This window comes from Equus przewalskii, chromosome 28, assembly GCF_037783145.1.
Source record: "Equus przewalskii isolate Varuska chromosome 28, EquPr2, whole genome shotgun sequence".
In the NCBI taxonomy this organism is placed as follows: domain Eukaryota; kingdom Metazoa; phylum Chordata; class Mammalia; order Perissodactyla; family Equidae; genus Equus; species Equus przewalskii.
In genome coordinates this window covers 2,804,171-2,828,679 of record NC_091858.1, presented here as the reverse complement: position 1 = coordinate 2,828,679, position 24,509 = coordinate 2,804,171, and the positions used below count along the sequence as shown (strand labels likewise).

The following is a 24,509-nucleotide window of genomic DNA, read 5'->3' as shown; positions in this document are numbered from 1 at the left end:
AGTCTGGCGTCAAGGAATCTGTGGCTGAAGTTTCTGTGATCTGCATTTGGTTAACTGGCCCGGAGACCTCAGCATCTCAGGGGAGCTGGTTTTCTTCGCCTGAATCCAGCTCTTGGGCTTTAAGAGTCTGTCTTTTGTGAGTTGAAACTACTGCTCTTCTAAGAACCTCTAAACTGAGCAGTTCGGACAACCTCTCTTGAGAGAGAGAGAGCGCCAACTACGACCACCTCTTCTCCTCTCCTAGAAACCATCAGCACATACTCAACAGTAAGCATTGCATCATCAGATCTGTTCTTGGGTCTGGGCTGTCAGTGATGATAAAACTCAGGCGGCAGCCAGGAATATGGGCTGCATCTCAGGAGTAGTTAAGAAAGTAGTCTAAGGGAAGCAGAAAGCAGCATTACTTAAGTAACATACTTGTATGGACTGGTCTGGGAGTTAATTCTTTCAGATGAATAGGAAAGCAAAATAGAATGGGGAAAAAATGGCCCAAATACTAGCTTCTAGTCGGAACCAAGCATTGGGGTGTTGCTATGTTAGCAAGGGCATGCCGAGGCAGCTCTCACCCCTCCTTTCTCCTTTGTACTACTGTGGTTCTGCCAGGCAGTCTCCTTAGCTAATCTGCTCTCCCACCATCCCTTGGTTACTTTCCCTAAGACATGCTCAGTTCATCACTTCCTGTAAGCACAATCCTCACTGGCTCCCAGTTGCCTGCAGAATTAAGTCCAAACTCAGTCTGGCATTCCAAGTCCCCGTAATCTCAATTGCTCCCTGTGTTCTTCAGGAGCTTCACTGCAGGTGAATTGTACTGCTCAATTCCTTCCCACGCTCCCGCTGCCTTTTTTGCTCTCCGGACCTTCATATTTTCATGCCGTGATATTCCTTGTCTCCAGAATGCCTTTCCCACGCCTCTCCACCAGTCCCAATCTCGCCCCGTTTTTGAAAGCCCTGCCTAATCCTATTTTTTTGTTGAGTCCCTAATCCCTCCTGCAAGTGAATGCCAGTAAGAGTTTCTCTTGCCATTTTGTAGTCCATCTCCATTCTACCTTGTTATTTCTCTCATACCTTATGTTCCTGTCAAACCAAGAGCTCCTTCCTTCCCCTTGTTTACTGTCCAGAGCACCTACCACATTGCCTTGTATGCAGCAAGTATTCCATGTATGGTGAGTGAACAAAAGGAAACATTTCAAAGGATTTAAAACTGCGAACATGAGAAACGTGAACAAACAAGCTGTGGGATACTACATACGTAACACAACTGTTCCACTCCGGGTTGGGAAATGTGTGAAAAATACATCTGAGTTTATTATTTCAGTACAGTATAATACAGGATTGTGGCAACAAAAAATAAAAACTAAGATGGATTGATATAAATATGCTAAAGCCTAGTTTATCAGTTAGGAAAATGATACAAGTCTCCTGTTCTGTTATAAAGTCTGTAAAGAGAAAAGATTTATACTGTACACAAAGGATTCCTTTCCAAGAGCTGTAAGGTGGAGAAAGGGGAAAGCCAAACGATTGCAAGGATGGCTTTAAGGAACACGGTCTGGCCAGCCAGCCCATCCCTTCTTAGGAGGCCCCCGTTGGGCTTCCTTGGGCCTATAAACAGACATTCTATTTCTAATGCAATCCTTCCCCGAAGGACCAGGTCACTTGTTCCTATTAAGACACACTTGCATCTTTGTGGTCCCATTTCAAAGCTGCTCACGTTGACAGATTGGAGGCTGGGCTTGTCTACCTCTCTTCTGCCCTAGATGGTGGTATCCAGGAGGGGCTGGCCTTGATCTGTGTTCTGGTCTGACAGAATACATTCTGAAATCAGACCTGAATCCCTGAAAACTTCCAAATGGGGAAGTACCCATGAAAATATATCCTTTCTCTTCTGCCAGTTCTCCCCTCACTTGTCCTGTGTGATGGCTCATGGAGAAATCTGGGTAAGGAAGCACCGCCGTGGGGTGCCTTCTGAAGTGGAAGAAGTAGGGTCTCCTGTGATTTCAGGGAATGGGCTGTTCTTGGTCATGGCTGCATGTTGTCTTGAATCCAGGCTAGGTAATTAGTGACCTTGGTGTATACACCCGGAACATCTTTCCTCCCACAGCCAAGGCCCCAACTGATGATGCCAACCAAAGTCATGTGGTTGTCCTGCATACACACCAAGGGGCCTCCTGAGTCACCCTGCAAAAGAGAACCGGTTAGTTTGCCAAAAATGCAGACTCGGGGGGAGGGTCAGAGTTAATCATTGCAGCGTTAATACTGTATTCTTCAAAGTGCTTGCTTCAGAGAGGGAAAATTTGCTCTCAATGATCTTGATCCTTGAGAGAATTAGATTCTATCTACATTGTAAAGTGGAACTGAGATACCTGCTTAGACATTTCAGGGCTCAACCCTGGTTTTAATCCCCCACTTGGTAGCTGTGTGACCTTAGGCTAACTGTGCTTTGATATTCTTATCTGTAAAATAGAGACAAGACTATCTACCTTATGAGATGCTGATGGGAATTAGTTGGGAGAAAGCTTGAAATGATGGGAGAGCGATGTATGACACTTAGTAAAACTCTTGGTGATTGTTGGCTGTTATTGTCTTACTGAGTCAAAACAATTTTTTGTTTTTGTTTTAACTTAAAACTTGCAGCTACATCATGGTTCCACTTTGCAAACAACCTTTTTATGACTGTTGAGCTGGGTGGTACAGCTGAGGTTTCTGAAGAAACGATTCAAAAGAGGCCAAAGGTTGTCAAGGAACCCAGGGGGGAAATGCTGGTAGGATCACCTTCCAGAAGACAGTCCACAAAGGCTTCAGGCAAGATCCTGGCCTGCCTTCTTCCATAAGGCCCCTCGCCCCAGCCCCTCAGTGGAGAGGCTGGCACACATAGGCACGAAAATGTCTCGTCAACAGGCCTGGGCTGTATTTAGGTCCTCCTACTGCAGATTGGATAGCATTGTCTTGCTATCATGAAACAGAAGGACTGATAAGGATACTTAGATACTTATCAGATAACTCTGAGAAGGATGCCAACACAGCCTAAAATGGTTTGCTTTCCCAGGGTCTTGGGGTGGAATGTGCATTTTTGAAACTTATTTCTCACAAATCCCCCCTCTCCTACTTCCCAGTAAATTGCTGGTCCTCCTCCCCTTCTACAAAGCAGACTCCAATTCACCAGCACTGACACAAGTCAAGAATTTCTTAATTCGTGTTGATTTATCTATCACTTCAATAGTCAATTAATTGCCTGGGCTTACAGGAAATCTTGAACAGGTGGAGTTTCCTGTGTAGACACTGGGGAAATTTCCTGCAGTTTAGATTTCTTAACTTTGGGTAACTTTGATCTTTCTCCAATTGCTTTATTCTCTGAGGCCCTCGTCTAGAATTCCCAGCGCCTCACTGAGATGGAACCCTCCATTCTGGCTCTAACTTGTTCTCAGTCTCCGGAGCACTCAGGATGGAGAGGTGCTCGTGTTTACCTGGCAGGCGTCATGCAGGTTCGCCTGGTTCCCTCCAGTCCGTGTGTCCCCAGCACACAGCATGTTGTCCGTGATGGTCCTGTTAGACAAGTACTGCGACGTGCAGCGGCTGGCCGGGTACAGTCTGACGTGCGCCTCCTTCAGCCGCTCAGAATAGAAAGGAGAGGCTGAAACAGAGGAGGGAAGATGACTTGATGGCTTTAGGGAAAGTTCTTTGTAAATGTTCTGGAAGGAGAAAGCCAAATTTTCCAATAATAGCTCACATTTATCAAGCTTCTACACATATTAGGTTGAATCCTATGGAATTGCAAATATTTTATTGTTTTGACTTACAAAACCAGCAATTTTATCGATTCAACCCAGAGTTTCTCAATAGCAGCACTATTGACATTTTAGACCAGATAATTCTTGGGGGGCGGGGTGCGCGGAGGGGCTGTCCTGTGCATTGTGGATGTTTGACAACACCCTTGGCTTCTCTTTAATGCCAGTATAAACCTCCTTCCTGAGTTTTAACAATCAAAAATGCCTCCAGACATTGCCAAAAGTGTTCTGGGGGCAAAATCACCCCAGTTGAGAACCACTGGTTTAATCTCATTTAACCCTCATAATCTAATGAGGTGGCTGGTTCGATCCCTCTCTTACCAGTGAGAACTGGGGCTTGGAGCAGTGTAAAAAGCCATGTCCAGGGTCACACTGCTGGCAAGGTGCAGAGCTAGCATTTGAACACAGGTCTACACGGCTACTGAGTCCAAGAACCCACACCCTTAATTACCATACTCCACTTCTTATCGGAACCTTCTTGAAATCTCAAGCTCTTCAAAGCACTTGTACTACTGAGACCCTCCTTGACCTGCACAGTGACCCTGTGAGGCAGGGAGGGCGGACAATGCCTACAGTTACACAGCAACAGGGTCTGGACGGGCTAGAACCACTCTCGAGACCACGTCTTGCTGTCTGGTCAGCAACTGCACCCCTGCTGTCCTGCACTGTCAGGACGGGCTGAAACTGCCTTCCACTTACTCGCCTCGTGCTTGCCGTAGCCAGACAGCTCACATTCCGTCCAGTCGGGCAGCTGCAGGTCGGCTTCAGGGAGGCAGACGGTGCGGACAGTGTCGCTCTCCTGGGCACACTGCATGGAATCCGACTTCAGCTGCAGCAGTGCTGGGAAGGGGAGGGAGGGAGGGAAAAGCCCAGTATGAAGGGCTGCTTCGGATCTCAGGGCAGGACGATGAAGGGGAGGGCGAGGGTTTGCAAGGAGGAGCGGCACTCGTGTGGGTGAGTGTTGTGCGATCTAGAGTTTGAGCTGGAGCAGGGAGAATAATGACAACTTACCAATGTCATTGTCGTAAGTGTCATCATCAAATTCCTGATGGACGATGTACTTTTCTACTTCAAACTTCTGCTCCTCCTCTCCAGGGACCAATCGGTATGTTCTGCCCAAGACCACCTTAAGGTGATGGGGAGGAAACCTAGTGGAGAAATGGACTTAGCGTGCTCTTCCTGCTGTGAGGTTTCCTCCAATGGCCTGGTTTCAAGGCCTTGGAGTAGGACAACCTCCAGGGTCTTCTAGGTCCCTACCTCTCCTGGAAGCAGTGGGCAGCAGACAGGAGCCAGCAAGAACTGATCAGTATTCCCCCACACAAAAACCTCTCTCCTGGTGTCTTCCTGTTCTTGGCAAAGATGGCGGCCTGCCACGGATGAGAGGCAATGTCCGCGTAGAGTCCTCCTTTAATGCGAAACTGAGGCTGCGTGTACTGTCTCAGGCCACAGGTGGCTGGGGGAAGAAAAGACAGAGAAGGGAGATGAGACCTGTGGGCCTGAGGTGAAGTCCTTGAGCGCCATCTGGGCTTCTTCTCTTGAAACCCCAAGTTTCTGCAGGCTATTGCACTTCTCAGTCCCATGGTCATGAAAACCACAGCTTTCCTTTGTTGAGTACACAGTGTGTGCCAACCACTGTATCCACATTATCTTTAACCCTCACAGTGCTGGACTTCAGAGAGGCTGTGAAATTCCCGCCCGAGGTCACCATGGCACCTGGATTAGTCTAGATCTCTCTAACTCCCAAACTGGGGATCTGCTATGCTTCATTACCTCTAGTTTTTTCCCGCAGCTGCCTCCTGGCTTAAGAAATAATGAAGCATTGCAACCTCATCCCGGGGAATGTCTACCCCATTTCTTTTCCACCTCTCCTTCCTTCCCAGCCTTCAAGGCCCGGCTGAAGTCTACTTCCTCATGAAGCTTGCCTAACAGTCCCAGCCCACTGGGCTCTTGAGCGAGCTTCTGATGTGGCTCTCTGAGGACCTGGGCTGTGAGTTAGCTGGTAGCTTGTGTCTCACCTGCTCAGTTAGACTCTGTTCCAGCCAGAGGAACATTCTGGCTGATCTGTGTGTTCACAGGAACTGAGTAATAATAATCTATTCTCAGATAATTTCCAAACTAAAGTTTTATTTTTTTAGCAAATGTGCCAACTGGAATTTTCTCTCTGTCTCCCACCCCCGTCACTAACCCAGTTCCCCTGTGTTAACAGGGTTCTGTGAGAAAGGTGGGGGAGTTCACAGAAGTACAAGTCTTAGAGTGAGAGGATGTGGGGCTCCCACCTCTACCTCTCAGAGCTCAGCAAGCTTGGGCAGGACCCGTGACTTCTGAGAGATCGTTTCCTAGTCGGTAAACTGGAGAGAGGGAGATGACCTCTCGCCACACTGCTGGGGGAGGCTGGGAGAGCCCTTTGTTATCTAGGGAGCCACACATTTGAACTACCCTCCTCCTCACAGTCACCACTACTGTCATCACCATCATTAATAAAGTCAGCTAGAGAGAAAAGTTTACAGCCTACTGAACTGTAAGGGAACTCGGTGTGTTCTCGTCTTTCTTTTTTCCCCTCCCCAACACCCTCGTGCATGGGATGGGAGGTGGATACCTGCCCAAAAGTGTTGTCATCCCATCCATTCAGTAATTGAAGCCCCCTCCCCACCAAGGCCTGGCCTTCCTGAAAATCTGGCAGCAACACAATCTGAAGCAGACAGCTATGAAGACACAGGAAGTGGCAGAGGAAATGGTCAAGAAGTGAGGCTAGGTAAAAGAGAGGTGGCCAAGGGCCAGCCCTTACAGCACTGGGGTATGTCACAGTATTCCCACGTCAACTTGCGGTCCTTCAGCACATGGCACCAAGGCTTGGCATCCCCATCTGGATTCCTAGATGAAAGGAGTTTAAGGTTTTCAATCACATCACGAGCCATGTAAGAGCGGGAGGAGACTCAGCGAACTAAAGGCAAATACACTGAGCAGGGCGGGAGGACCCTGAGTCCTCGACTTGGCTCTGCACAGACCTCACCATCGGAAAACAACTTCAACTTCGCTTTTCTATGAGCAACATAACATTCTCATCTCACGGGCATGTTGGGAGGAACTGTGAGCTGTGATGTGAGGAAACTCTTAGGATTTGTTGGAATAAAAATGCCACGTGAGAGTGCAGCAGACGAGGACTAAGTGGCCATGGGACAGCACCTCTAACTTGGGATTTGGGTTGAAAAAGTGGTGGACTTTGCTTTTCATAATAGGTGTTATTCTAGCAAATGCATAAGTTGGACTGGATGATATCCACGATTCTTTCCAACCCAGTGGGTCCTACATATAACTTTAGGCATCAATTCTTCTCCCACCCCACGCCCTAATCCTGCCTTCTGCCCAGACATGAACCTCTTAGAGACCCTGTGCTCCGTACCGGCAGTAATTGTGCTTGCCCAGGCCCAGTGCCTGGGCGTTGGTCATCCACGCTGTATAAACCTTGCCTATCAGGGTCATGGAATTCCACTGGAGGCAGGAGGAACCAGACGTGGTGAGGCTGTGGGTGCCGCGGTATGCCAATCCTCTTCCAGTGTAGCAGTCCCCATTTTTTTCTGGAACAAAAGAAATCTCAAACTGAAACAAAACTGATTAAATGCTAAAGTAGGCAAGTTGAGGTTTGCAGCAGGGCCTGAAGTGGAGCTGCTGGCCTGACAAGTCGAAGGCAGCCAGTCCACCTGGGAGAAGGGTGTGGTCCCATCCTAACCTCCCCTTTCCCTCTTCAAGTGCTTTTATATGGGCATGGCAAATGGCTTTCATCTGGAGCGCCAACTTCCGTCAACTGGATGGATCTCTAAGATCATCTAGACCAGGGAGTCCTAACCTGGACCGGATCCTGGGGGATGGGGAGGATGCTTTAGAGCGACTGTAAACAGTCCTCAAATTCACAGATAGATCAGCATTACCTGGAGGTCGATTGCACGGTATTTTTGTACACGTATACTTAGAACTTTAAAACATGTTTTTCACACTATTGTAATAAATAACAACTATTTTGAAAGCACCACTGAATTCATAGCACTTTTTTTCCTCCCCAAAGTCCCAGTACATAGTTGTATATCCCAGTTGTAGGTCCCTCTAGTCCTTCTGTGTGGGGTGCTGCCACAGCCTGGCTTGATGAGTGGTGTGTAGGCCCACGCCCAGGATTCGAACCTGCAAATCCTGGGCTGCCGAAGTGGACTACGCAAACTTCACCACTACGCAACCAGGCTGGCCCCTCGTAGTACTTTTTTGTAACTTAGAATTTTTTAAATCTGGGAAATTTTCTCACATTAAAAGTCTTTAAAGGGAGAGAGAGATTGAGACATAGGCCCATCAGTCACAAAGGGAGAATCTCCATCCATCTTCAGAAGGACTGGAAAGCACAGATGCAGCCCCATCTTCTCCTCTGTAGGTGAGGAAACTGAGGCTCAGGGGTAAAGAGGTTAGCTCAAGCCAGTTAGAGGCCAAGCCCGGGAGAGGACCTGAATCTCCTGACTTTCTTCCTTCTGGAACCAAAATGACGAGCTACCAGCCTGCTCCTTCGTCTCCACAGCCGTAGAAAGACTGTCAGCACCGTCCTCCCGCCTCTTCGCCCCATCCCCACAGGGGAGGGTGGGGAGGCCGCACTCACCCTTGGAGCAGCTGGGTGTGCTGCACGGCTCGGAGCTGTACTTCCCCGCCTTGAAGACGTAGCACCAGGGCTTCGAGTCTTGGTCTGGGTTTCTGGAAAAGTCAGCCAGGGCGGGCCAGGGGAGGTTAAAAGCGAAGACTCCCTCTCAGCCCCAAGGCCTTTGCATCCTCTTCTGGGGCGAATTAGTGCACCCTGGGTTGTACCCAGGATACTTGTACCACATTCGGTGGCAGTGGGACCCAGTTATTGTCTTCATCTGGAGATGAAGTAGGGTTTAAGGAGATGTGTATGGGTGCCAAGGGGACAAGGGGTGGACTGTGATGGTTAGTTTTATGTGTTAACTTGGCTAGGCTATAGCGCCCAGTTATTTAATCAGACACCAGCCTGGGTGTTGTTGTGAAGGGACTGTGCAGATGTAGCTAACGTCTACAATTAGTCCACGTTAGTAAAGGAGACTGTCCTTGATAACGTGGGTGGGCCTCGTGCAATCAGTAAATGGCCTTCAGAGCAGAAGCTGAGAAGATGTTCTGCCTTGAGACTGCAACATCAACTCTTGTCTGAGTTTCCAGCTTGCTGGGCTCCCTGTAGCCCCCACAATCATATGAGCTAATTCCTAAAATAAACCGCTATGTGTGTACATATATCCTCTTGTTTCTCTTTCTCTGGAGATCCCTGACAGATCTGATACAGGTCTTTTCTCCACTGTAACAGCTTCTCATGAGAAAAACCTCAGCAGTCAGGAGAAGGCCCTCTCACCTGCAGTAATTGTGGTTCCCAAGGCCCAGCCTGATGGCATCTGGCCTCCACCCATTGTAGGGCTTCAGGGCCAGTACACTGCTGTTCCAGTTGACACACTCGGACCCACTCTCTGCTGTGCTCCACGTGCCCCTATAGGTGACACCCTGGTCCTCGTAGCATGTGGCACTGGCATCTGATTGAAAGCAAGACACATGACACCTCACATATGAATCCCCCTTTCATTTAGTTTTTCAAAGGGGTTTCCCATCCACTCTGTCATCACCCCAAACCAATGAGCAGCTGGCTGCTGAAACGACTGGAGCGCCAGAGGTCAGTGCGGGGGCTGGGGTCACCCAGCAGACTGGTGGCAGAGCCAGACTCCAGAGTCACCCCCAAGGCTCTGCCCACTGGGCCAGGCACTTTGGTTCCTAACCAACCCCTGGATGACCCTTCCCTGTGTCCACCCGACACGTGCCCCTGTCACCATACACTTCCTTTCCTTTCTGGGTGGATTTGATAATTGGGGTTTCAGTTCCTCTCACACCACCCCCCACCACTCACCTATTTCACAGCGTTTCCCAACAAATCCTTCAGGGCACTGGCAGACAAAATCTGAGAAATACAGAGCCTGCCAACACGTCCCCCCATTGAAGCACCGTGGTTCGCTGCAACCTGTCCAGTGTAAACAAGGAAACCGCTAATTACTTTCCAAGTAGCTCCAAGAATAACAGGAGATAAAGTTTTAAGAGTGCTCTCCACACGTCGGGCGCTATTCTAAGCAGTTTCCGAAAATTAACTCATCAAATCCTCCCAGCAAACCATGAAATCTGCACTATGATTATCCTCATTTCACAGGAGGAAACTGAGGCTCGGCAGCTGAAGGTGTCTGCCTGAGGTCACACAGCCTCGCTCCTTTTTTGCTGGTACCTCCCCCCCCCCCCCACCTCAGGCAGAAGGGAGGGAATCTGCATGTGAAGATTTGAACAGTGGGGGACCGTGAGTGACAGGGTATGGCCCATGGGACTGTGGTGAAGCCCAAAGCCTGGGCTGGAGTCGTGCGTACCTTTGACGGGCACCGAGTGGCACTGCGGCCGGCCACTGTCGCACCAGCAGTATTCAACCCGGTTGCCCCTGAGCATGGGGCGCAGCCACGACTCGTGTTGCCGGTAGGTCATCTGTGTTTTTTCATCCCTGCAGGTCACTGTAACAAAAGACAGGCTGCCCTCTTTAGGGCGCATCTCACCGAAACTGACCCCCCAGCCACCCCACCGTCCTTCTCAGACAAGCCCTCCCTCCCTCTCGGTGTAACCCAGCCTTTAGTCCTTTCTTGCTCTCAGCTGGAAGACAACAAATGCCTAATACTTTGTCACCAAAGATCCTTGTTATTGTTTGTCCTCTGATGGGTCTTTGTTTTGAAATAATTTATCTATCAAAATACATTTATTGAGTAATACTCTAATTTTTCATTTTGATTCATCAAAAATATACACATGTATATAACTGCCTACCAGAGTTTTTGATCCACGTGAGTATCACCACACTGAAATAATGCATTTCTGGCCCCAAACAAAGAAAACTGACATTTTAGTCCATGCAGAAAATGTGCCGCTTCCCTTAGTGCTTGTGGTGTAATGAAAATAGTGGAAGTACTTCCATTAACATTCTTTCCCTTTCTCTCTCTGCAAACCAGAATGCCACCTTAAAAACTCTTTAACTTTTAATTATTTAAAGAAGCAACCTGTGCTCATTGTAGATAACGCTGTTGTTTCTTTTGAGGGTCTGTTGGAGCCAGGAGACCCCGTAGGAAACGCTGTGCTGTCCCACAGCGAGGGCACTCAGAGTTAAGGTGTGACTTGCTGGGGAAGCTTCCAGTTTCAAAGGGAGTTGCAAAGACTCCCAGACCCAAAGGCACTGGGTCACGAAGGAGATGAGGCCCTAGGTGGTAGTTTTGGACCTGTGGCTGGGCCTGGACTTCTTGAAATCAGAGTCAAGACAATCCAGCTGTTAGAATTTTTACTCTTGGAATCCTAGCAGGCGTGTTCCTCAGATTTCTAGAGTCGCTCTGGACAGTCTTATACAGAGCGTCTTCTCACACCACTTATGGGAGGTGCCCGTTATCCCCACTCTACCAACCAAAAGAGACAGAGGTGCAGAGATGTTAGTTAGCAAAGATGCCGAGCGGACTCCAGAGGGATGGAATCACTGCCCAGGGAAAGACCCCAGAGGAGCAGGACAGCTGTGGCTGGCAGCACTGCGGCCTCGGGCGAGTCACAGCATCTCCCCAGGCTCTGTTTCTCATCCCTGTAACAGGACTTTGGGCCACTGAGCTTGTGGTCTCCCTGACAGCCCGACTCCGTTCCTGTCCTCAGAACCCAGCTCGCTGGCTTCAGCTACCTGGGGCAATGGTGAGTGAGTGATGAAAGGGCGACTCAGGCATCTTTACAGAATCACCCTGCAAATTTCACCCTCATCCAGCTTAAGTTTGCAGGTCGTGGGGAGAAGATAAATCCCCTGACAGCCTGAGGCACCCTGAGCCCCCATGCCCTGAGCCTGCCTCCAGCCTCCGGCCATCCATTTCATCTTACCTCTGTAAGATCTGGCTCCTCTTCTGAATAGCGTGTGTGTGTGCGTTTCCTGCAAAGAAACCAGGGATGGAGGAAGGATCAGCGCATGCTGGGTGTCTTAAGAAGAAAGGTGGCCAGGGGCCAGCCCCGTGGCCGAGTGGTTAAGTTCGCGCGCTCTGCTTCAGCAGCCCAGGGTTTCCCTGGTTCGGATCCTGGGCACGGACATGGCACCGCTCATTGGGCCATGCTGAGGCAGCATCCCACATGCCACAACTAGAAGGACTCACGACTAAAATAGGCAACTATGTGCCGGGGGGACTTGGGGAGAAAAAGGAAAAATAAAATCTTTTGAAAAAAAAAAAAGAATAAAGGTGGCCAAAGCAGAAGACTATCCATCAACCCGCCGATCAGATGCCACCTCTCCAGAGAGTCCCTCTCCAGTAACTGGCCCTCGGCAGAATGTCCATTTCTTCCCTTTGTTGCAGGGCATTTTCAGAGACCACGTGTATTGTGTGGCTTCCGTCCCAACTAGACAGTAAGCAGCATGAGGGCAGCTTGCCTGCATTGACGGCTCACAGCACTTGCCTTGTCTTTTATAAATACTTTATGGGTTAATTCAAACACATTCTTTAAAAATACCCCAGAGGGGCTGGCCCGGTGGCACAGCAGTTAAGTTCGCATGTTCCACTTTGGTGGCCCGGGGTTCGCCGGTTTGGATCCCAGGTGTGGACGTATGCACCACTTGGCAAGCCATGCTGTGGCAGGCATGCCAGATATAAAGTACAGGAAGATGGGCATGGATGCTAGCTCAGGGCCAGTCTTCCTCAGCACAAAAGGAGGAAGATTGGTGGCAAACGTTAGCTTAGGGCTAATCTTACTCAAAAAAAAAGGGTTGATACGTGTGTTTGGTGGCTCTGGCCCTCTGTCCCTTTGCCCCTCCACTCGACACCATCCCCCCCTTGGGACCTGGTTATACTGAGGAGCATCTAGAAGTGGCACAGCCTTGAGGGGCAGGGCACACACAGGGGGACTGCACGCCTACCTGGCTGGGCAAAATGAAGAGTGCTCCACAAAGCAGCAGCACACACAGCAGCTCCCTCTTCATTTTGTTCTTCATTTCTTCAGAGCGTCCCTTAAATTCTAGAGAAGAGAGGAAAAAAGCTTAGTTGTGTGACCTGAGAGATTAAAGAGTACGAGAAAGTTGAAGAACCTGCAACTTTATCACGGTGGGGCCTCCAGCATCAGCTCCCACAGCAGGAAATGCCACGACAAGGACCTAGAAGACATTTGTTTTTTATCGAATGTATTTTTTTTTTTTGAGGAAGATTAGCCTTGAGCTAATATCTGTGGTCAATCCTCCTCTTTTTTTTTTTTTTTAAAGATTGGCACCTGGGCTAACAACTGTTGCCAATCTTCCTTTTTTTTTTTTAGGATTAAATCCTCCTCTTTTTGCTAAGGAAGACTGGCCCTGAGCTAACATCCGTGCCCATCTTCCTCTACTTTATATGTGGGACGCCTACCACAGCATGGCTTGCCAAGTAGTGCCATGTCTGCACCCAGGATCCAAACCAGCGAACCCTGGGCCTCCGAAGCTAAACATGCGAACTTAACCGCTGCGCCACTGGGCCGGCACCTGTATGTATATTTTATTATGGTAAAATACACATAGCATAAAATTTACCATCTTAACCATTTTTCAGTGTACAGCTCAGTGGCATTAAGAACATTCACACGGTTCTGCAGCCATCACTGCCCTCCATCTCCAAACTTTCGTCCTCCCAAACTTTGACTACACGCCCATCAAACCACAGCTCCCCAGCCCTGGCACCCGCCCTTCTACTTTCTGTCTCTGTGAGTTTGATGACTCGAGCTACCTCCTAGAAGTGGAGTCACACAGCATTTGTCCTTTTGTGACTGGCTTATTTCACTGAGCATAATCCCCTCAAAGTTTATCCATGTTGTAGCGTGTGTCAGAATTTCCTTCTTTTTTAAGGCTGAATAATATTCCACTGTCTGTATAGACCACATTTTGTTGACCCGTTCATCCACTGACGGACACAGGTTGCTGGAAGATGGTTTTGCCCAGAGACATCTATGGGCTGAGGGGTGAGCCCATCTCTGGCCTTCGCTGCAGCCGGGGACCACAGTGAGTTGGCTTGGTTTCTCTGGAAGTAAATTCCTGTCCTGGGGTTGGCTAGATGGAGCCACAGCAATGTCCCCTGTCTAACTTTTTCTGAGGACACCGTAGGGATCTTATTGCCGGCACATCACAGAGCCAGCCGACCTCAGATTGCCCCAGCTCTTCCACTGACAACTTCCAGGCCACCTCGTCCAACAAAGGAAAGACTCCAGCGCGCCTGCTGCCCCCTCCCCCTCGGACCGGCTGCCTCCTTTTTATAGACAGGCCCTGCTTGGTGCAGATTCGCAGCGAGGAGTGGAGGCATCTGGTCTTGGGCCATTAGACTCAGATCTTCCTGGACCCAGAATTCCTGGTTTCCATGTGCCTTTTCCCAGCGGTCTTGCCCTCAGCAGCCCAAAGTAGGTTGGTTGGTCAGGGTGTTATTTTGTGGTCTGGCAGGCCCACTCACTCCTGCGTTCACGAGAATTAAATCTGGGCATTTCTTCCCTTGACTCATTTCCCTTCAGTCACAACAACTTCAGGTCCCACCCCTCCCCCTCTTCCCAAGGATCTGAAGGGCCCTGCTGGTTCAGAGGCTTCCAGAACTTCCATCCTGGCCTGGCTGCGGCTCTGGCTCCTTCTTTGTTTCTTCACAAACAACTCCCCTGCTGAAGTGCCCTTCCCCTCCCACGGCCCCGAGCTCCCTTCAGAGCAAGGATAAAAATATAGGGGGTGGGGGTGGGAAACTGTACGCTGCACAGATTCTGCTGGGGCTGCTGGTGACGGGAGGGAAAGGGAGCCGGGGTGAGGGAGCCTCCCCTGCCTGCCCGGCCCATCGTGAGAAAGAAGCGCAGGATCTGGCCCTTTGTTCTAATTTGGTGTGCCCAAGGCCCCTTCCTGGGCAGGGTGGGGGCCCTTCCTCACTCCTAGGGGGAAGCTTGTCACTCCTGACCACTTCCAGAAGAAAGAAGTAGCAAGTTGAGGCCATCCAACACAGGAGCACAGCCTGGAATCTTCCTATCACAGGGAATTGTTCCAGATTTTCTTTCTAAGCTTTCCTCAAATTTCCCCTTTCTCAAAATTTCCCAAAATCCCTCTCAAATGTTCCTTCTTAATTTTATCCCATTACTTATAACCTTTGAAAATAGATCTTCTTAAATGTGTTCTCCGCTTTCTTTCTGACGTTAATCCTTTTTCCTGTATTTATAGATTGTCCCACCCTTTGTTATCTCAGGCCTTGAGGCTGGGGGGAGCTCTAAACTCTGAGGACTTTATGAAGAAATTCTGCATAAGACAATGAAGGAGTGAGTGAATGAAGCAGCAGCCAGGCGAGGAAGTAAGCGGCCGGCCCTTTCCACACACTCGCTCCCCCAGGCCCAGGGGATGCTTTTGGCTTTTCTCTGGATGCCCGCCAAGGTGCTGTTTTATATCAAGAACTCCAGGTCCGCCTAAATGGAACACAATTCTAGATAGTGGAAAATTGCAAAGTGAGAAGTGAAGTATTAACACATTTGCATTCCCTGGACAGCTGGGGAGGAGTGAGCCTTGGGGACGCGTGTAAAGTCTCCAGCAGCTGCATCGTGTTAAACCCTTTGCCACTAGGGAATCAGCACTGGGGGAAAGGGGCATGGCTTTGTCTCCTCCCGGGACAGTGAGACGGTCTCGCCTCTATCAGTCCTTGTCCTCCTCCACCTCTGCTGGCCCTCCTGGGGCTTGAGCTGAGCCACTGCCGGAGAGTCTCTCACACAAGGCGCCGGCTCCCTCCCCGCTGCACAGAGGCAATGAGAGCAGCCGGACAGGCCCAACGGGTGAGAGGATGACAAAGAAATGAGTCACCGCCAGCAGAGTGAAGACAAGGGAGAAAGGAGAGGGAGGGAAAATGTGTCCTTGTTTTGCCTTTGTTAGAGAGGTGGGTGTGGAGGGCTGGGGGCAGCCCCTGGACAAAGAGCAGAGTGAATGCCAGGAATCCGGGGGGCCAGGCCGAACAGACTTCCACCTCGTGGACCACAGGCTCCCACCCAAGGGAGAAGCACCAGGTGCTCATAATGGGGCCAGGGTGGGATGTGAGATTTGAAGAATAAGTGTAAGAAATCCTTTGGACGCTCATTTTATAAATACAGAGACTTGTAATTTTTTTTCTATGTTCTCTTCCTTTTGCTGTGTTTAATGGTTTCCCAGAATCAAAGAACTAAAAAAACAAGGAAGCAAGAGGAAGGAAGGAAAGAAGGAACGAAGAAAGGGAGCAAGGAAGAAAGGGAGCAAGGAAGGAAAAGAGGGAAGGAAAAAGAAATCCATGAGGCTGTCTCACTTTAGTTAAACTGGAGTCCCTGAATCCCTGAGAGCATCAGTGTGTGAGAGCAGCAGTGGAATGGCCAAGAGGCCTGAGGTCCCCAAGGTCTCAAGGCTCCAGCCCTGGCAGGCCAACCCTAGCACACAAAGTTGATTTTTGCAGATTTGCAAAAGGCACCCTCTCTGGTGGGTGGAGTTCAACAGACACAAAGTCTAGCAAGTTGACAAAGAATCGGTGCAAATTAGAAAAAATAGCACACATGGCTTGGCAAATAAAGCGTGGCCTGGATTTCAAGGACATCAGGCATCCTTGTGTGGGACCCAGCCTGCAGGTCTGCATTCGGCAGCCTCCTGGGCTTCCAGAGCATCTCTGACCTTGCTGCCTGGAAACCGTGTTGGGTCCTGCTGGCTGCAGCAACAGAGTGGCTCAGTTCACTGGCCCTCTGAACAACCGTGGATGATGTCTGCTCTAGGGAAAAAAATGGAACAATAGTCTGGTAACCAGGGAGGGGATTACTCTAGAGCCAAGGATGCGTGCCATTGTGGCCAAGAAATCAATGATCACGCCAGCCAGAAACTCAGCGTTCATTTCTGCAGTGGTAACACGGGGGATGCTGACTGATGGGCACCAGTTAACAGTTGTTTGCGTGCAGACTGGGTGAAGCTGTTGGAATGGCAGCAGGACAGCTCAAGGACAGACCTGGGACAGGAGGTGAAGTGTTGTCCTCAGTGTCTTTCCACTTCCCTTTGCATGACCTTTCCCTCCACTTTCCTGCCCTCTCCATCTTCCCCAGAAAAACCTGCTTTCAGGAAAGGGACTGACACACTCGCTCACAGATTAAAATGGCTGCACAACAATTAACGCGCAGCCCTTCCATATTTTGAGATGTAAAATCTGCTCCCAGGGATGCAAAATCAAGCAGGCTGGACTCTCAAGCTTTCCTCCAGGGTACCATTCTGTGATTTTCATTGTTGTGAGAACAAATGATACACAGTGAATGCGCACGTGCTGTGTAAACTGTGAAACCCTAGTGAGCGGGTAGAGGCACTTTTATGTAAATACTCCCCCACGTGCTGTAAAGTGATTTGCAATAACGAAACTGTACAAATGCAGTCAATCAATCAATCAATCAAGTTCTCTGAGTCTAGCTACATACAGTGCAATCGCCCCAGACGCTACAGAACTCAAGCACTTGTAGTTTCCATTCTTGCCAGCAAAAAATGTCAGAAACATGAGCAAGCTGGAGGAGGATGGAAATTCAAGGGAAAAACAAAAGTAAATTGATACTATTATCAACTTTTACACAGTGTGCAAGGTCTGCTACCTGAGTCTTTGGTAAAGGAGATTCTTGGGTTACTCTTGCTTTGCAAAGCTGCTTTGGAAATCTGAGTAAGTGAGAGTCAGGCTCCAGGAATACAAATACCCTAAAATGACTCATGGCTTTAAAACAACCACCCTCCCTCTACCCCCAACCACCATGGCCCAGAATGGATACCAACAAATTAGAAAAGAAACGGTCAGAACTCATTGGAATGGCAAAGGCATGTCACTAGGGTCAGGACAAGAGATGAGGTGAGATGGGAGGAAGAACCATGCCTTGGAAAGGGTGATGAGCTCCCAGAAAAGCTCCCCTTTTCATGGGCCAGAGGCAGAGCTCAGGACAGGAGCCGTTAGCCTGGCAGCTCTGGCCCCATTTAGGCAGGTCCTGCTTTTTATAGAGGCCCTGCTCTCAGAATAAAAACCATTTTCAAAAACTGCCATACACAACCAGAAGAACCTGCAGCTAAGATATGCAATTACGGGGGTGGGGCGGGGTGGGGGGGGGGATTTGGGGAAATAAAGCAGAAAGAAAAAAAAGAAGATTGGCAACAGTTGTTAGCTCAGGTGCCAATCTTTAAAAAAAAAAAACCTGCCATCATATAAGCAATTTTTAACTTCTCAAAAAGGTGATTTTCTATATGCCAAACCTCATTTTCTCTCTTCTTGAACAGATCTCTTTATAACGAAGGGACAGGAGAGGAAGAGTCTGTTTCTTATCTAATTTGATCAATTCCAATTAAGTGAATAGAATCCTCTCCTGGCAACGCACCTCCCACTCCCCCCACCCCCCAGCCCCAACTCCACTCAATTACTCAGGGCAGAATGCTCCCCAAAGCACCTGCAAAATAGAGGCATCTGAGCTGCACCTAAGTTATATGACATGAACCTGGCTACTCAGGAAGATCTACACTGAGCAGTGTCATCTCCTCAACTCTCCACCCTCTGCCAGGTAATCCTGGTTATTCGGAGGAACTAAGGCAGTGTGGGTTATGGGTCTAGGAAAACAGAAGTCCATCCTGCATCCTATCATCATCCTGCCTCCTCCTGCGATAAAAACAAATGAAATTCTTTCCTAATAAACTTACATCCTTGTGAAGAAAAAACAAGCTTCAGCTGGCAAAAGCTAAGCCCTTTAGTCAGTACAACAAAATGTTAAGCCCCAAGTCTGAATCCCGAAACCCTGTAATCTAATGTTAATCTACAAGCGTCTTGTTAAGAATGAGGCTAGTTCCTCTCGTTCCTTCCACTCCCTGGAGTAAACATCACTATGAGGTAATTCAATACGCGATAATTCTTCAGTCTACCTGGAGATCTCAACACACTTGAATCAGGAAAAAATGGTCGGAAGCTTTCATTGTATTATTACATGAATTTGTCCACATTTTACTGGGCTCACGTGGAAGAGACATGATAGCATATTTCTGAGAAATGTGTGTGGATTAATGCCACTTACTCAACAGGTATTTGAGTACTTACTGCTTACCAGGAATGCACAGAATCATTTAAGGCGATATTACTATCTTGTTTTTACAGATGAGAGAATTGAACTTCATAGAAGTCTAAGGGCCTTTGGCCCTAAGGTGACACACCTTCTAAGGTGGTGTCAGGATTCAAACCCCAGATCCCCAGTTCTTCTACTGAAAACCCAACATTCTTTCCACTCTTCCTTACGGTGTCCTGATGCTGGATTATGAGGTTTTCAATGTGCTCAGAGCTGCTACTTGAGAGGAGCAGCATGTTGCAATGCAAGGAGCATGGCCTGTGGAGCCTCAGCTTCAAACTCCCACTCCCACTTACAGGCTGCGTGGTTTCCTGGTTTTTCTCTTGGCTAATCATTTCCGCCTTGCTGAGTCGTTACGGCAAATGGAGAAGAAACAGGCAGGTAAAGGCCCTATGCCATGGCTGGTGCACAGTAGGGTTAACCGTACTCACAGTCATGCGCGTCCTTCAGAAATGGGAGCACAAAAGTTTGCAGCTTCTCCCTGGAACAATAACTAGAAGTTTCCACAGCAGAAGGGATGCCAAGCTCTATGGGGTCCTCATCATGTTCAAGTGTTATTACCATACAGTTCCCAGATCACCTGGACATCTCATGGTAACCTATAACCCAGGCCTTTACAACTGACGTACAAGTTCATGCCCTTCATCTATGTGCACAGATCAGTATTAACAGGAGCCATTATTTCCTGAATATGAGGTGGTGTCTTTCATCCTACTTTTAATCTGTTTTTTTATTTGCCTTTCCCAGGCCTATTTACACCACACAAGCCAGGGCTATTCTGGACTCTCCAAGGAAGTTGGAATTAGCTGCCGGGACCAACTGGAAGATAGGCCCTCATGACTGATAAGGCCCATCTGATGCAGACCACAGGATGTTTGAAAACCAGAGACCTTTCACAGGAGAAATGAGGAAACAGGAGCTTCCCAGAAAAACAAACCCACCTTCCCTTTCTCTCTGCAGCCCGGGGAGGGGGGGGGGGGGGCAGACACCGCCTCTTGCTACAATGAGGCAAAATAAAGCAAGTTTCTCTTTTCTGTGAACATGCCAAAATGTCAATAGCTGGCAGAGATCAAGGCGACTGGTAGTCTCTCTTTTAGGTTATTCGTAATAGGTTACTGGGTTCAGCTTCTCCGTGGAGACCCCTGTCGCCTACCTTCAAGAAACTCAGCTGACATCAAACTGCTCCTGCAAAGATCTCTAACCAAGGGGCTTGGGAACCTCCCTGGGGGCAATCCTCCCAGGCCTGTCAGATCCCCTCCCATCCACCTCCACCCTCAGCCCCTGCTCAGTCCAATGTCCTCCCTTCCTGGATTCCCAGGTGATGATTCACTCACTCTATGTATTCACAACATCAGACATTTATTGAGCACCAACCGTGCACCAGGGACAGGTTCCGTTGTATAAAGAGACATATGTTCTATCTTCAAAACCTCATAGTTTGGGAAGAGGACAGACAAGAAACTAGACAATGACAGCACAGTGTGAGCAGCACTGGGGACGGAAGGGGGGCGTGCAGAGGAAGAACCGGTCCTGCCAGAAGGTGGGGGAAGGGGATCTCTCTCCCTCTTGTTGAGGTGGGGGGCAGTCAAGCTTGGCTTTCTGGAATGGATACTATATAAGCTGTTTATTAAACAAAAGTGGGAGTTAGCCAGGCAATGAAGGGGTGTTCCTGACAGAGCATATCCCCAAGATGGACCCACCATTTGGGGCCCAGGGTAACAGCAGCAAGCAGCTTACTCTTGGGCAAAAACACTTTCTTCAGGCAAAGGAGTATGATTCACAGAGCGCAGGCTTCTTCTTCAAGGGTATTCCCAGGAGGAAGTGTGGCTTGGAAAGCCCAAGAGTTCTAAAGATGTAGGGGCCTTTGGGGAGAAGTTCAGTGTGAATTCCCTAATGCCTAGTTGTAAGTTAATGGGATATTTGTGACTATATAATAAACAGAAAAGGCTCGTAATACAAAAGTTTCCCAGTGCCTGGGTTCAGCCTGACCTTGAAGTGGTCACTTCAGAGGCTCCAGGTAGAAGCAGGTCTTGCAGGTCAATTCCCAAACAAAGCTCTTCAAGCCACTGGTGCTATGTGTCAAGAGCATCACATAGCCATCCTGGGCACCTCGGCTGGGCCTATTGGCCAAGAGTCACCTCTGGTTCATGGCCATTGGCACAGATGGTGCTGGGCAGCCGCTAAGGACCCTCAGTTGTATTAGTTCTATAGGAGGAACGACTGGTTAGCATTTCCCAGGTAATCATCATCAGCATCAGGACTTGCCTGAGTCATCCCTTCAAAAACCATTTATGAAATGCCTGTGTGTGCCTGGTTCATTTTCCCTTCTGTGATAGGTCTTATTTTCCAGGTGATCACGAGGTTTATCCGTCCCTCTGTCCCTTTCTACGGAAGTCTATTTCCCAGGCAGGATAGTGGAATATAAGATGTACAAAACATCACGAAGAAAATGTGCTGTCCTTATATGTAAGTAGACAACTAAGCCAGTATCAGAAGACCACATGGCTGGACTTGGGGTTGGACCAGGGAGGATGATCTCTAAGATTCTCTCGCTCTACCTTTCTGTGAGGCTAACTCATCCTCACTTTTCTATCCGGTTTGATTTGAGACCCAACGCATGGTTATATAAGCTGGTTAAGTAGGATGAGGTGTAGAGCCTGAAAACTATGGACAGAATTTTTCTCCATGCGAAGCAAATGACCCAAAGAAGGGATGAACAGAATATTCTGGTCACTTGTTCAACCTAGCCATCTTATCAGAACAGATGAAAATCACTCACAGAAAATAGAAATTTTATTCTGAGACTGCCATGCCAAATAACCAGGTGAAAGTGAACATTTCAACTAAAAACTCAAAATTTTCCTTACCAGCAGACACTTAAGTGTCTCAGATAAGCACATGGATTTTGAATTTTGACTGGAGCCAAGTCCAATCCATTGCTATGAACGATGTTGCCACTTCAGCTGTCTGATCAAAATAACCTGCGTTCACTCTGGAAGCTTTGGAAGTCCTGAAGCCAGCACTTCACCTTCCAATGATGATCCTAGCCAAAGGGCCCCTTAAGCTGCTATAAAACCCTGTGACCAGAAGAACTCCTGTTGGCGGAAAAGTAACAGGCCTCACCTGCACAGTAAGTTTCCCCCAATGCTCTGTGGGCCTGGCCACTCATTTCCGAAAGCCTTGCAAGGTTATGGTCACTAGACGTGGCTGGGCTGCTTGTTACAATAGTTTGAAATGCACTGATCATCGACTCTTAGGCCCTGGGGAAATAAAAGGCGAGTCCAGTCTGGGAATCTTGCCTCAATGAGCACACACTAACAGTCTCACTGCTCTTCTCAGCTACGCCCTGGTGGCATGAACCGTCCCAGGCCTGCGATGCAGCACAGACACTGTGAGACTGATACGAGGTCTCACAAAGTAAACTGATGATCTGGGGGAGTCTGGACAGAGACTGAGCCATTTGGGCAGAGGGTAGCTATTATTGGCTCTTGACAAGATCCAGAGATTCGAGGCTGGCATCTCTGAGAACATTTTAGGTTGAATAAATTGATGAGTGGGATGGGACTATTTCTATTTCAATATTCACGGCGCCCTTGCTGGTGCCCAGCGTCTGGCTCTGCTCTCACAGGAAGCACTCACCTGGCAGCTCATGCTGACCGTCATATATTGATTCTGGACAAGTCAGTGTCTAGATTGCAGGAGGAGTCTTCCTGCCCACAGGCAAGAATTGCAAGAAAGTCCCTTTGAGGGAACTCAGCTTAACAGTTGGATTTGCAGAATTTCTTCATGGGATTGCAAATCTACCCACACACACATATAATTTTTTCTCTCATCAATCAGCTGCAGGAGACCACCATTATTATTCCAACTTGGCCACCAAATAAGCGTCTTTGCACTTGAGTTTGTCATTAGTTACCTGGGAGCTCAGCATGTTTTCCTCCTTCCCTTCCTGCCTCCCTCCCTCACTGTGAGGATAAGAAAACAAAGATAATAACAGTGAAAATCTAGAGAGCCCCGCTATGCCTCCTGCAGAGAGCTTTAGGAATAAAAGACACTGATGTCAGTTTCCCCTGTAATTGAAAAGTCCTTAAAGAGGACCTCACGCTGGGCAAGAAGCCAGAGGACAAAACTGACCAGTGGAGATGCCGGGCATGGGGGGAGGTCCAAGACCTTTCTACAGCATTCTCCTCCTTCTCTTTCCCAGTACTTCCAACCCAGCGGATCATGCTCTGGACGTAAGTCACTCTCTGCCCCATCCCCAGCTTCAGTCCCGTAAGGGGCTCATTTGGGGAGAGAGGCAGCCAGACACCCCCAAGGGCTCTCCGGCCCTGACAGCCGTGTGTCCCGAAAGCAGCTGATTTTTTCATTTCTTGCCCGTTAGTCACGAGATGCTTTCATTGTCTATTGAGAGCATTTCTGTATAATTCTTTTCACTTTCCCCTTTACTCTGCATGAGAGATTTCTTCTCCAAGACATTTCTTCTGCCTCCTAGTCTCTCTCCTCCCTCACCACCCCCACCCCTCCAGAACACTTCAGCCTCTCCCCATTCAATGCAGACTCAGGAAGAAATCTCCCTTTGGGCGCAGATTCCAGTTTACCCTTTTTGCCTGAATTACAAAGTCGGTCCCTCACTTAGGCATTTCTTTACAGGCTCAGTTTGCCGGGGAGACTTTTAAGAGAGAGAAGAGGAGATGTGTGGACACAGAGGTACAGAATTCAACCTACCGCGCTCCTTCCTTCCTTCCTTCCTTCCTTCGGAGAGGCTTTCTCTGCAGCCCGGGGCTCTTGCAGGACCTCAGCTCCAATCTCCCTGCACAGCTCTGGCCTCCTTTAAATTTCAAGGCAGGGGGTGGGGTCGGTGGCCCTGGGTGGGCGGGTTCCTCTGCAGCGGGAGGATGCCCAGTGGACAGGGCCACGAAGGAGCCAAGCCGGGGCGGGCCTGTTTTTATAAAGAGGGGGAGGAAGTGCATGATGGAAACAGCACTGCCCATCCTGGCTTCAGGCCAGTCTGATTATTCACAGTCCTGATGTCATCAAATCACAGGAATTCGGGATTTGGATGGGACCTGAAGAATCATCTTCCTTTAGAATCCTAGTCTCAACGACCTAAAGGGGACCCTCGGGATGAGCTGGCTCTAAGCCCCTAGCGTGAAAAGAAGTGTTTACAATTCTAAACAAACACGCGCCCTGAGGAGACGAGGGGCCCTTCGGGGATCCCCAGCAGTAACTCTGCCCCTCTGGACACAGAGGTTGGGAGGACTGAACAGGTGGGCCAGTGCCCTCCAGACAGAGAAAATGCCGGGGTTGGAGCGTTGGGGGGAGGGTGGGGCGGTGAACCAGGCTCACCTGCCATGGAAAGTGCCCTGCCTGGAAGCTGCTTCCTCAGGCCCCTGCCCGTCCCCTCCCCAGCTCTATAACCTCAGGGAGAATCGTTTTCACCTCTCTGTAAAGTGAAGGGCAGGAATGGGTGGTCGCTGAGGTCTTTGCAGCTCCAGCCTTCTTGAGTGGGACCATGGAACAGGGGGGCCCTGCGCCAGTGCTCTGCTGAACTGTTCTGCACAG

The 24,509-nt window shown here is 49.1% G+C and overlaps 2 protein-coding genes across 4 annotated transcripts in view; one reads left to right on the top strand and one right to left on the bottom strand.

Annotated features, from left to right (window-relative positions):
• The window catches only part of AP3M2 (adaptor related protein complex 3 subunit mu 2), a 45,086-nt gene extending 25,089 nt beyond the window's left edge, over positions 1-19,997 (top strand). For all 3 annotated transcript variants that reach the window (XM_070598767.1, XM_070598766.1, XM_008538076.2), the window contains exon 9: positions 19,695-19,997. In XM_070598767.1, coding sequence (XP_070454868.1) covers positions 19,695-19,753 — 59 coding nt within the window. In that variant the 3' untranslated portion in view covers positions 19,754-19,997. The remainder of the gene's footprint in view (positions 1-19,694) is intronic.
• PLAT (plasminogen activator, tissue type) lies at positions 1,274-23,932 on the bottom strand. Its single transcript, XM_008538077.2, has 14 exons — positions 23,673-23,932; positions 12,760-12,857; positions 11,739-11,787; positions 10,217-10,354; positions 9,715-9,825; positions 9,172-9,346; positions 8,416-8,507; positions 7,183-7,357; positions 6,568-6,653; positions 5,040-5,235; positions 4,794-4,930; positions 4,482-4,622; positions 3,462-3,628; positions 1,274-2,175 (listed from the first exon to the last, which is right to left on the bottom strand). The coding sequence occupies exons 2-14, from the start codon at positions 12,832-12,834 to the stop codon at positions 2,017-2,019; spliced, it is 1,701 nt and encodes a 566-aa protein (XP_008536299.1). The 5' UTR covers positions 12,835-12,857; positions 23,673-23,932; the 3' UTR covers positions 1,274-2,016.
• Positions 23,933-24,509: the final 577 nt, after the last annotated feature.

What these genes read in the sequence shown, in the direction of transcription:
- PLAT (XM_008538077.2), bottom strand. Translation starts at nt 12,834, where the DNA reads ATGAAGAACAAAATGAAGAGGGAGCTGCTGTGTGTGCTGCTGCTTTGT. An exon ending in TCTTCATTTTGCCCAGCCAG is followed by an intron (nt 11,788 to 12,759) that starts GTAGGCGTGCAG and finishes GTTTCTTTGCAG; the next exon opens with GAAACGCACACACACACGCT. An exon ending in CACTTACGACAATGACATTG is followed by an intron (nt 4,623 to 4,793) that starts GTAAGTTGTCAT and finishes TCCCCTTCCCAG; the next exon opens with CACTGCTGCAGCTGAAGTCG.